The sequence below is a fragment of the Nipponia nippon genome, unplaced genomic scaffold (assembly GCF_047370975.1).
Source record: "Nipponia nippon isolate SJK-2023a ecotype South Korea unplaced genomic scaffold, ASM4737097v1 scaffold_22, whole genome shotgun sequence".
NCBI lineage: Eukaryota > Metazoa > Chordata > Aves > Pelecaniformes > Threskiornithidae > Nipponia > Nipponia nippon.
In genome coordinates, this window is record NW_028262339.1 from 5,408,520 (window position 1) to 5,421,829 (window position 13,310).

The following is a 13,310-nucleotide window of genomic DNA, read 5'->3' on the forward strand; positions in this document are numbered from 1 at the left end:
AGGCACCTCTGTGCTGGGATAACAGACCTGATTTGTACTCCAGACATTTTAACATGTTTTTTCAGCTATTTAAGCATGCACCTGGTAGGAATGGAGTGCATATGCTGAACTAGAGCTCTATATGGCATCTATTTACTGGCAAATATGGATCCCATTGGTGTGAAATCTGTGCTTATCTTTTCCAAAAAGGTCTTTGGATCACTCATTTATGTGTTTATATCCTAAATCTGTATCGGGGGGGTAGTGCCTGTGTTGAATATTATAACAAAATAGGACCTACCTCCTTCTCCTGAAGTAAACGTTTGCTCCTTTTTCTGATATAACTTCTGTGGTTGCCTTAGCATTAGTATTTAAAATATCTTGATGTTGCTAAAATATACTTTAGTAAAAATGCTCAGGTGGGCAATTAAGTGTTTGCATTATGAAGGTAGTAGGTTCTAAAACTAATTATAGTTGTTTAACTTTATGGTGTTTTGATCTACTCTGTGAAGTCTCCCTCTTTAATGCTAGCTGAAGTAAATAATATTGGAGTTTCAATATGGGAAATAAATCACTCAGCTGAGGGTTTTTTTTGTCTACATTGGCACAGAGTGAAGATAGTTCAAGTCCCAAGAGACAACGCCTTTCTCATTCAGTCTTTGACTGTACAGCGGCATCACCAACTGCATCACCACCAATGCGACCATGGGAGATGGCATCAAATAGGCAGCCTCCTTTGGCTCGGTCCAACCAACATCACTTCTCTGGGGAACACTGCAGCACACCTGCACGAAGTAGGAGGAGGTAAGTAAGCTATTTAGGTTAAGGACCAGTTTCTTATTCTCTCTATTGTCAACTCAGGGGAAGCCTATTTCAGGCAACACTGAGTAGTATTTATTATATAATAAATATTCTAATGCTTCCTTTGACTTTTTTTAACTAAATTATAATAAGTGCAACAGAAAACTTTGTATTGAAATTAATTTAAGTTCTTGCATCTTCCAATAATTTGTAAGAGTAGAGAGAAATTGGAGAACAGAATGCTTATTAACATTTTTTGTTATGAGCTGGCTTCTTTCTCTCATTCTGTACTGGAGAAATAAGCATTTAAAAAAATGGGAAGGGGGGAATTGTGGTGGGTTGACCTTGGCTAGTTGCCAGGTGCTCACCAAGCTGCTCTATCACTCCACCTCCTCAATAGGACAGGGGGAGAAAAATATGACTAAAAGCTCATGGGTTGAGATGATGACAGGGAGATCACTCAGCAATTACAGTCACAGGCAAAACAAACTCAACTTGCGGAAATTAATTTGTTGCCAATTAAACAGAGTAGGATAGTGAGAAATAAGAACAAATCTGAAAATACCTACCCCCCCCCCCGCTCCCTTCTTCCCAGGCTCAACTTCACTCCTGACTCTTCTACCTCATCCCCCCAAGCAGAACAGGGGTATGGGAAACGGGGGTTGTGGTCATAATGTTTCGTGTCTGCTGCTCCTTACTCCTCATGCTTTTTCCCTGCTCCAGCATGGGGTCCCTCCCATGGGAGACAGTCCTTCACAAACTTCTCCAACATGGGTCCTTTCCACGGGGTCACAGGTCCTGTCAGGAGCCTGCTCCTGTGTGGGCTCTCCACAGGCTGTAGCTTCCTTCAGGGCAAATCCACCTGCTCCTGCGTGGGGTCCTCCCCGGGCTGCAGGGTGGATATCTGCTCCACCGTGGACCTCCATGGGCTGCAGGGGGACAGCCTGCCTCACCATGGTGTTGAACCACGGGCTGCAGGGGAATCTCTGCTCCAACGCCTGGAGCACCTCCTCCCCCTCCTTCTTCACTGACCTTGGTGTCTGCAGGGTTGTTTCTCTCACATTTTCTCACTCCTCTCTTCTGGCTGCTGTTGTGCAGTGTTTTTTACCCATTCTTAAATATGTTGTCACAGAGGCGCTACCAACGTTGCTGATCGGCTCAGCTTTGGCCAGCCTTGGAGCTGGCTGGAACTGGTAGTGTCCGACATGGGGGAAGCTTCTGGCATCTTCTCACAGAAGCCACCCCTGAAGCTCCCCTGCTACCAAAACCTTGCCATGTAAACCCAATACAGGAATAAAAACCTACTTATTGTCAGGGTGCTATTAAAAGCAATAAGTTCCATATGTAGTGTCATATATGTTCATTGCACTCACAACTCAGTCCTTGTCTTGCAAACAGCAAAGGTGAGGAAGACCTGACTGGAGGATATCATAGCATCATGTTGTTGCTGAGGTGGTTGGTTTGCATATTATAAAGATTACATTTTTGTTCTGTTTTTTAGTGTGTAGCTCATAAGACTCACTGAGGCAGAGCTTTTGGAATAAGCTTCCTTAGTCATGGAAGAACAGTTTTAGATGGCTATGTTGAACTGATGTCTGGATAAGAGTGTTTAGGAAAGCATAAAAATAAAGATGACCTTTACTCTTCTATTTAGTTATCCAAAGCAAAAGCTTTCAATTCTCCCCCCTGCTCTGCAATGTCTCAAAAATGTGTCCAAGTCATCTAATAAAAGTTTAAAGCTCACTGACCTCTCTTTATATCGCAGAAACACTATAGCTTGATTTCTCCTAAAATGGAAGTATCTATGCATTTTCATGACTGTAAAATGTTAGGTGAGGTTGAAAAAACATAATTGCTTCTCCTCTGACTCCATAGATAAAATTTGTCAACCATGATAACATAGTGTTAGAAGGAATAGTTTCTTCTTCAAGTCCACAAATGTGGAAGCTTTCAGTCCAAAGCATGAACATGGCATGGGTGTTCGTACAGCTGTCAGACCTAAGAAAGAAACTGGTTTGTTGACTGAAGCTTGTCTTTTTCAGAATAACTGCTGCCATGCCCTTTATACAGTTCTGTGCTGTGGTGACTCATAAATCTAGTCCACAAGATGTTTTTATTTAGAAACACTTTGAACTAGGCTGTTCAGAATATGATGCATTTGGCATTTTTGCTTGTCATCTGACCAGTCCACACACATTTCCTTGCATCCTTCCATTACCCTCTCTTGCTGGTGTGACCTAATCTACCTTCCCAGAATAGGATGATTGAGGGAGCACAGTTTATACACATCTGTGTACATGTTCTGCAGGAATCTGATTAAGTTTTATAGTACTGATGCTAAACCAGAGCTGATAAGACCTAATGGATCAGAGCTTGATTCTTTAAGGTTGTTGTGAGTCATAGAATCATAGAATGGTTTCAACTGAAAAAGACCTTTAAAGATCATCTAGTCCAACCCCCCCTACCATGGGCAGGGACATCATTCACTTGATCAGGTTGCTCAAAGCCCTGTCCAACCTGACCTTGAATACTTCCAGTGATGGGGCATCCACAACTTCTCTGGGCAACCTGTTCCAGTATCTCACCACCCTCATAGTGAAGAATTTCTTCCTTATATCCAATCTAAACCTGCCCTCTTTCAGGTTTAAAACCATTGCCCCTTCTCCTGTCACTACAGGCCCTGGCAAAAAGTCTCTCTCTGACTTTCTTATAAGCCTCCTTTATATATTGAAAGGCTGCAATCATGTCTTCCTGGAGCCTTCTCTTCTCCAGGCTGAACAACCCCAATTCTCTCAGCCTTTCTTCATAGGAGAGATGTTCCAGCCCTCTGATCATTTTCGTGGCCCTCCTCTACACCCACTCAAACAGGTCCATGTCTTTCTTGCACTGGTGGCCGCAGAAATGGACACAGGACTCCAGGTAGGATCCCATGAGAGAGGAGTAAAGGGGGATCATCACCTCCCTCAATCTGCTGGCCATGCTTCTTTGTATGCAGCCCAGGATACAACTGGATTTCTGGGCTGCAAGCACACATTGCCGGCTCATGTCCAATTTTTCATCCACCAGTACCCCCAAGTCCTTCTCTGCAGGACTGCTCTCAATCCATTCATCCCCCAGTCTGTACTGATATTGGCGAATGCTTCAACCCAGGTGCAGGACCTTGCACAGGGCCTTGTTGAACCTCATGAGGTTCACATGGGCGCGCTTCCTGTCCAGGTCCCTCTGGATGGCATCCCGTCCCTCAGGCGTGTCAACCATACCGCTCAGCTTGGTGTCGTCTGCAAACTTGCTGAGGGTGCACTTGATCCCACTGTCTATGTCATTGATGAAGATATTAAATAGTACTGGTCCCAGTATGGACCCCCTCGTTACTGGTTTCCACTTGGACATTGAGCCACTGACTAGAAGTCTTTGGACACAGCCATCCAGCCAATCCCTTATCCATCTGATAGTCCATCTGTCAAACCCATATCTCTCCAATTTAGAGAGAAGGATATTGTGGGGGACCGTGTCAAAGGCCTTACAGAAGTCCAGGTAGATGACATCCGTAGCTCTTCCCTTGTCCACTGATGCAGTCACTCCATCATAGAAGGCCACTAGATTAGTCAGGCACGACATGCCCTTGGTGAAGCCATGTTGGCTGTCTCTAATCACTTCCCTGTCTTCCACATGTTTCGACATATCTTCCAGGAGAATCTGTTCCATGATCTTACCAGACATGGAGGTGAGGCTGACTGGTTGGTAGTTCCCAGGGTCCTCCTTTTTACCCTTTTTAAAAATGGGCATGACATTTCCTTTTCCAGTCACTGGTGACTTTGCCTGACTGCCACAACTTTTGAAATATGGTGGAGAGTGGCTTGGTAATTTCCTCAGCACCCTGGGATGCATCTTGTCAGGTCCCATGGACTTGTGTATGTTCAGGTTCCTCAGGTGGTCTCAAATCTGATCTTCTCTTCTGAGGGGAAGGACTTCATTCCCTCAGTCCCTGCCTTGAGGTTCAGTGGCTCGAGTGATGTGGGAAGAGAGATTATCATTGAAAACTGAGGCAAAAAAAATGTTGAGTACCTCAGCCTTCTCCACATTGGTTGTCACTAGTTCTTCTGTCTTATTTCTCATGGGGGGTACATTTTCTTCTACCTGTAGAAGCCCTTCTTATTATTCTTTGCATCCCTTGCCAAATTCAGATCCAGCTGTGCCTTAGCTTTCCTGATCCCACCCCTACATATCTGGGCAGCATCCCTATATTCTTCCCAGGATACATTTCCTTTGTTCCACTGCCTATGCATTTCCTGCTTACACTTTAGTTTGACCAGGAGGTCCTTACTCAGCCATGCTGGTCTCCTGCCTTCCTTGCCTGATTTCTTATACATGGGAATCGAGAGCTCTTGCGCTCTAAGAAAAACGTCCTTAAATAGCTGCCAGTTCTGTTCAGCTTCTTTGTACCTGAGGGTAGTTTCCCAGGGGGTCCCATCCACTAATTCCTTAAACAACTGAAAGTTCTCTTTCTTAAAATTCAGGGTTCTGACTCTACTCTTTGCCTGGTCTGTATCCCTCCGTATTGTGAATTCCAGCAGGGCATGATCACTGCAGCCCAGACTGCCAGCAATCTTATTAATGTTTTATTTGGGATCATTCAAAGCAAATTTCCTTATTGTTGCTGCTTATCATGAATTGGTTCCTATTGTGGAGTGATCTTGGACCTCATGAACTGGCTTCTTTTCAGTTAAAGCTGAACTGGAAGATGTAGTCCAGCTGTAAATGGGTATTCAGTGTTTGGGCTAGTTCTAGTTTCCTGAAATGTGTATAGGGTGGATATCGGGTACTCATTGCCAACTGGTTTGCTCTATAGATTCACTATTATTGGTCCACACTTCTTGCTAATGTAGACACAGCCTGCATCTTTGCCATGTTTTGCAATGGATTTCTGTAGGGTCTTTATTATCTGGGTGGGTTTTTTTCTATTATTTGGATTACTGTTTATACTATAAGCTCTTTTGATCAGAGATTTCTGTACCATGCTGTCCTGGTTTCGGCTGGGATAGAGTTAATTTTCTTCCTAGTAGCTGGTATAGGGCTGTGTTTTGGATTTAGGATGAGAATAATGTGGATAACACACTGATGTTTTAGTTGCTGAGTAGTGCTTACACCAGTCAAGGACTTTTCAGCTTCCCATGCTCTGCCAGGTGCACAAGAAGCTGGGAGGGGGCACAGCCAGGACAGCTGACCCAGACTGGCCAAAGGGCTATTCCATACCATATGACATCATGCTCAGTATATAAACTGGGGGGGAGTTGGCCGGGGGCAGTGATCGCTGCTCAGGGACGTGCTGGGCATTGGTCGGTGGGTGGTGAGCAATTGAACAGTGTATCACTTGCTTTGTATATTACTATTATTGTATTATTATTGTATTATTATTCATTATTCATTATTTATTATTATTACTACTATTACTACTATTCTATTTCATTTTACTTCAGTTATTAAACTGTTCTTATCGTTCTTATCTCAGCCCATGAGTTTTCTCACTTTCACCCTTCCGATTCTCTCCCCCATCCCACCAGGGTGGGGGGAGTGAGCGAGCGGCTGTGTGGTGCTTAGTTGCTGGCTGGGGTTAAACCACGACACATGCCTAGTAAAATGAGGCCCTATTTTCAGTTGGGATTTTCAGATTCATGATAAGCAAATACATATTGCATTAAGAAGATAGCCTTATTAGAGTTTTACATAATACTGCTTATAAGTGAGGTCAAGTTGCCTTTCTTCTTTAGAATGTGCATTCCAAGTCCCTTGTACATTCCAATGTCCAAGTTGGTTCTCCATCACCACATCCATTCCTTGCCATAGAACAAATTCTTTGTTTGCTCTGACTGGAGACTGTTCTGAAGCTCTTTTGCTTAGGACAGCTGGCAAGTAAGTCTTGTATTAAACACCAAAAAAAAAAATTTGAAGACATTCTCTTTTGTTCTCCTTTTTAATTTGAATCTGTAGAAGATGCTGTCCCAATTTGATTGTCCTTTGATTCAGAAGTTTTTTGTATTGTAAGCACAACAGGTGCATGTGTGGAACCAAAAAGTACAACTCCATTTTCTTTCTACCAATCACTAGAAAGTGGGGACTTCTGTCCCTTTGCTATGCTATGCTGCATTTTTCACTTGTTCTTCCTTTCTTCTTTGCCATAATAGTAATTTCAGTTCAAAAGAATAAGGGCATTCAAAAAGTTGCTGCTTCAAAGAAATTACCTTAGAGAATGCTGAAATCAAGGCTCTTCAGTTATGGACAGCTTGTGATGGCTGTTCCTGCCTAAAGATCATACTCACTATGTGTTCTTCTGTCTGCTTCCATCTGACCCACTTTAACTCAGCTGGACACATCACCTTTTTTAGACTGTAAATGATTTTGGGTGCCAGGGACTGTCACTTACTGGTTTTGTACAACATCTAACACAGTGTTTAGAAGAAAAAAGTCGAAGTGCAACTTCAATATAAATATTTAATAATTTAGATGCAGTTCTGACTACTCTTCCTAAGTCATTCACAATAAATAATTAGAAATTTAGAAAGCTTTTAGAGCTGTGTATCTGGATACTGAGCTTTGCTAAATGATTTTTTTTAATAGCTCTACATGGTAAAAGAATCTTTTGTTTCCAATTTTGCTGCTTTCAGAGAATTTTGTTCTGCCCAACTGGAGGAAAAAAACCACCCCAGAAGCAATGCCAAAAACCCAACCCTACACCCTTCTACTTCTACCTCTCTCTTTCTAGAAGTAGTCTTAAAAGAAGCTACTCTGTCTGAGGATCATTGCTGATCATAATTAGGGAATTCACTTAATTGTTCTTCCAAGCAATTAGGACTTTCATTGGTAACTCTCCTTCCCTCCTACAATTCTTGTAAACATAAGTCCTTGCATATATGTTTTATATCAAAAGCATTTGGAGCATGCATATGCATCAGAAGTCTTTTTTTTTTTTTTTTTAAGTAGGAAATAGCAGCTTTAAAGCTATAATTAGATATTCCAAGGAAAAAAGAACATCTACTGCCTTAAGTATTATCTGCTCTAGGATTAGAATCACACAGAGGAAAGAAAATTGTCCTAATGCAAAACACTGAACAGGTATATCATACTAATAATGCAGAGAGGGACAACGATACAATCTATGACTATGAGTAATCTAAGACAGACTATGATACAATCACAATAGCTTCTGAACAACTGTGGTAGTATCCTACTCCCCCCCCCCCCCCCCCCCCTTCAGTAGCGAAACTGGGTGCAGCTTGAGAAATGTCAGGGTTATGTAGTGAGTTGCCAATAGGTTTCAGGGTTGTTTGATGATAGCAAAAGGAATGATGAAAGCTGAGAATCTTGTATTCTGTTCCAGGCTGTGTTGGAAAGGATGTGCTCTAGTACTCGCATACCCTTTCTGTTTCTTTCCTGCAGTTTGGCTCATTGAGCCTGTACCCAGGGTAGCACTAAATCCCATATAACTTGAACGATTCTACAATGGATAATTAATTTATTTGTGGAGGTTGGAAGGCATGTTGTGGTATCAAGCAGGGCACTGTGGGACGGTCTCTACTTAGTTTGTTCTACTGCAAAATTTATGAGAAATGCCATGTAAGTCACTTCATCCAAACATTTTTATGGAAAAGTTATTAATTGTGTGCCTCATGAGTACATTGTCAAATCTCAAGTCTTTAAATTGCTTACTCAAAATAAGCAGATGTGCTATCTTCAGTTGGTTTAAATGTCAGTTACCCATTGTAAAATAGAAATATTACCACAGCTGCAACTCGTTAGGAGCCTCTAAAGATAATTTTTGTGAAGCACACAAGTAATGTAAATATGTGGAAGTCTAATGAAATTTCCATTCTTGTTTTTAGGGTTGCTGAACCCTAAAACAAGAGGTTTTAGGATTACTGAACCTTTAGTTCAACAAGGGGAAGTGCAAAGTCCTGCACCTGGGGAGGAATAACCTCATGCACATGCTGGGGGCTGAATGTCTGGAAAGCAGCCTGGCAGAAAAGGACCTGGGGGTCCTGGTGGACACCAAGCTGAACATGAGCTGCAATGCACCCTTGTGGTAAAGACGACAAATACTAACCGGGGCTGCATTAGGAGGAGTGTTGCCAGCAGGTTGTGGTCTGAACAGTAATGGAATCTGACAACACGTTATAAAACAAAGCTTTATTGAGGTAGTAGGAAAGATGAATGACTGTGGACTGGCCGCCAGGTGCCCACCAAGCCGCTCTATCACTCACCTCCTCAGTGGGACAGGGACAGGAGAAAATCAGATGAAAAACTCAAAGGCAGTTTAATAAAGAAATGCAAAGACCATGTGTGGAAGCAAAGGAAACAAAGAAGCAAATTATTCTCTACTTCCCATCAGCAGGTGATGTCCAGGCACTTCCTGGGAAGTAGGGCCTCAGTATGCATAGCAGTTGCTTTGGAATACAAATGCCTTAATAGTGAATGCCCCCCCCCCCTTCTCTTAGCTTTTATTGCTGAGCATGACATCGTATGGTATGGAATAGCTCTTTGGTCAGTTTGGGTCAGCTGTCCTGCCCACCCCCAGCCTACTGGCCTTTGGGGGGGTGGAGAGACAGCCTTAGTGTTGTGTGAGCACTGCTCAGCAGTAGCCAAAACACTGGTGTGTTATCAACACCTTTCTAGCTACCAATACAAAGCACAGCACTATGAGGGCTGCTATGGGGAAAGTTAACTCCATCCCAGCCAGACCTAATACAATGACACACCCATATGGTGACTCACCGGATAACCGATAGCAAAAACATGATTATAAGTGATGCCATGGCTCTGGTGGACTGCCAGGAACATTTGGTGTCCAGGTCATATGGGAGCAACAGCCAATTGTGCAAATGCCTTTTGAATGGGGGTGAAAGTCACGCCACCCCGTGGCTCCACCAATGGTAGTGTGATTTGAGAGATTCAAACTTTATATGGAATGTGGGCAGGACCCTGCCTACGCTTCCAAGGTTAAGGGGCAGCGTGTCAGGGGGCAGGGTGTCAGAGGGCAGGATGTTGGCAGTCTGTCTAGGCCTACAATAAGGGTCAAGGGGCAGGGTGTCACAGGTTGACGGAGGTATCCTTCTCCTCTACTCAGCACTGGAGAGGCCACTCCTGGAGTCCTGTGTCCAGTTCTGGGCTCCCCAGTACAAGAGAGACATGGATATACTGGGGAGAGTTCAAAGAAGGGCCACAAGGATGGTTTTAAGGGAGTGGAGCATCTCTCCTATGAGGAAAGGCTGAGAGAGCTGGAACTGTTTGGCATAGAGAAGAGAAGGCTTGGGGGGCATCTTATCAATTTATATAAATATCCGAAGGGCTGCAAAGATGATGGAGCCAGGCTCTTTTTAGTGGTGCCCAGTGACAGGACAAGAGGCAATGGGCACACAATGAAACACAGGAGGTTCCATCTGAACATCAGGAAACACTTTTTTACTGTGAATGTGACTGAGCACTGGAACAGGTTGCCCAGAGACGTTGTGGAGTCACCCTCCTTGGAGATATTCAAAAGCTATCTGGACATGGTCCTGGGCAACCATCTCTTCGTGGTCCTGCTTGAGCAGAAGGGTTTGACTAGATGACCTCCAGAGGACCCTTCCAACCTCAACCATTCTGTGATGCTGTGAATCAAGTGCTCAAATGTCTTTTTAACAAGTTTTGTGAAGGTAATATTTCTATAAAAATGCTTCTTCTGGTTTCCTCTCTTGTATTAAGCTATGCTCAAGCACTCATGCTGAAATAGGCATCTATGCTATGGCTTTCAGAAATTTTCTCAATGAGAGATTGTATGACAAGCTAACATACCTGGCCTAGCAAAACCTTCCAGTGTAAAAGTATCCTTACTATTGAGTTCTTTGTGCTCCTAGCTATAAGTGCCACAAACCTTCCTTAATGTGATCTTTCATCTTTTTCTTTATGTGATTTTAGTCCTCCTGTTCGCCGTCAGAGAGCAAGACGGGATCGTCTGTCTCGACACAATTCTGTTAGCCAAGATGAAAACTATCACCATCTCTCCTATGGACAGCAGCAAGCAATAGAAGAGCCCCAAGCCTTTAACCCTCCAAATATATCCCATCGTATGTTGCACCCAGCTGCTCACCCACCACAGCAGAACACAGTGATGGTTGACATTCATGATCAGGTAAGAGTGTGTTGAGAACATGGATGCAAATGTCTTAAACTTTGTGTATTCCTCTCCGAAGAGAGTAAATGAGTGAACTCTCCTTGACAAATTAGTTTGCAATGGAGGTCACATAATACTAACTCCTATTAGTCCTCTTTTGTAGAGCATTTTTTTTCTTTTTTTCTTCTGAGTAGTATCAGTGTATAGAGAGCTGCAGCATTCAGTGAAAACATTGATACATTTGTTACTTAAGAAAAAAATTAAAATCTAGACTAACAGAGAAGAGTGAAAGTAAACAGTCTGTCAGTGTGTGTTGGCACAGTTCTGAAGATCTCGGCATCCCACCTTTGAAATGTGACACTTCTGCTTCTGAAGTTAATTTAGTTTAAGATATGCTATGGTAATAATATATTTTACTTCCTTGCATATGAAGTACCTCTCCTTAGCTTAAAGTGCTTTACATAGGTTAAACATGGTCTTTAAAAATAGAATTCACAATGCATGTAATTAATTGACTGCCTACATAACAGCAAAACTCATGATAATATCATCTCATCACTAAATTACTCATTCTAGCCTCAACCAGCTCCTTAAATGGCATGAGAAAATGAGATTTGCAGTTAGTCCAGAAAAATAAGTTAGGTCTTCCCTGAGACAGGAAGAGGAGTAGGATTCCATAATAGAGGCTCTTTAAAGGAAATTGTCCTCTTGATATAGCCTTTTCTTGTTCAAATCAGTAGACTGCAGCCCAAGTGTGTTTGTTGCTATGCAGTTACATTCATTAGCTGGTCATTCTAGTGCTGTGTACAGAGGGGTTTCCTGAACCGAGGAAACCTCAGGGGGAGCCGAGAGACCCGACAGGAGCACGCAGCTTGCACGACAGCAGCTGATGAGACCTGGGCAGGGCCAGGAGCAATGGCGGCCAAGCCCCCGCCGCCACGTATAAAAGAAGCCCCTTAGGGAGCGCTAGTGACCGGGGAGGCAAATAGGGAGAGGCTCATCAGAAAGGGCGTGGCATGGCAGTTTGCGCGGCAGTTTGCGTGGAAGGGTGCGTGGAAGGGTGCGCAGGAAGGGCGCGCAGGAAGGGCGCTGTAGCTCTGCCAGCATGACCAGGGAGAAATGGTATCTACCCGGCAGAAGGCCACGGCCTCTCTAAACTCTGCACCCGGCACAACTGACGCAGCTTCCCAGACAGAACTCCAAAAGGAACACGCTGACATCCAGATGTCAGGCTGCAGGGTATGCCCTACTCTTATACCAGTACCGGATGGCAATAGTGAGTACACCTGTGGGAGGTGTGTCCAGGTAGAGGAACTCCTCTGCTTAGTGACAGAGCTCCAGGAGGAGGTGAGTAGGTTGAGGAGTATCAGGGAGTCTGAGAGACAGAGAGATTACTGGAATCACACCCTACCTTCCCTGGGACAGGCCTGTCAGGAAGATAGGACACGTGGTACAGAGGATTCCATATCTTCTCTCTGCCTGGCTGAACATGGTGACTTAAGGGATAGGGGGCAATGGCAACAAGTTCCTGCCCGGCGCAGCAGGCACGTCTCCTCTGTGACTACCCCACCTTCCCAGGTGCCCTTGCATAATAGGTACGAGGCTCTGCAAGTGGAACCGAACAATGACGCGGACGATGGCTCATCTAGCTTGGAGGTGTTGCCAAGGTTAAGTCGGCCTACACCCTGCGTCAAAAACACTTCCATAAAGAAAAAAAGACAGGTCATTGTCATAGGAGACTCTCTCCTGAGTGGAACAGAAGGCCCAATATGCAGATGGGACCCACTTCTTAGGGAAGTCTGCTGCCTCCCTGGGGCCCGGGTTAAAGATGTGAAGAGAAAGCTTCCCACCCTGGTACGGCCCTCAGATTATTATCCATTATTGCTTTTTCAGGTAGGCAGCGATGAAGTTGCAAGTGGAGGTTAGCAAATGTGACACTCATCTACAAGAAGGGTCGGAAGGAGGATCCGGGGAACTACAGGCCTGTCAGCCTGACCTCGGTGCCGGGGAAGGTCATGGAGCAGATCATCTTGAGTGCCATCATGCAGCACATTCAGGACAACAAGGTGATCAGGCCCAGTCAGCATGGGTTTATGAAAGGCAGGTCCTGCTTGACTAACCTGATCTCCTTCTATGACAAGGTGACCCACTTAGTGGATGAGGGAAAGGCTGTGGATGTTGTCTACCTGGACTTTAGTAAAGCCTTTGACACTGTTTCCCACAGCATTCTCCTGGAGAAACTGGCTGCTCACAGCTTGGACGGGCGTACTCTTCGTTGGGTAAAAACTGGCTGGATAGCCGGGCCCAGAGAGTGGTGGTGAATGGAGTCAAATCCCGTTGGCGGCTGGTCACGAGTGGTGTTCCCCAGGGCTCAGTGTTGGGGCCA

The 13,310-nt window shown here is 44.3% G+C and overlaps 1 protein-coding gene across 3 annotated transcripts in view; it reads left to right on the forward strand.

Annotated features, from left to right (window-relative positions):
• Nucleotides 1-13,310, forward strand: part of LOC148055446 (E3 ubiquitin-protein ligase RNF38-like) — a 227,137-nt gene that overhangs the window by 157,095 nt on the left and 56,732 nt on the right. For all 3 annotated transcript variants that reach the window (XM_087760431.1, XM_087760432.1, XM_087760433.1), the window contains 2 exons: nucleotides 590-783; nucleotides 10,729-10,942. In XM_087760431.1, the coding sequence (XP_087616557.1) occupies nucleotides 590-783; nucleotides 10,729-10,942 (408 nt within the window). The remainder of the gene's footprint in view (nucleotides 1-589; nucleotides 784-10,728; nucleotides 10,943-13,310) is intronic.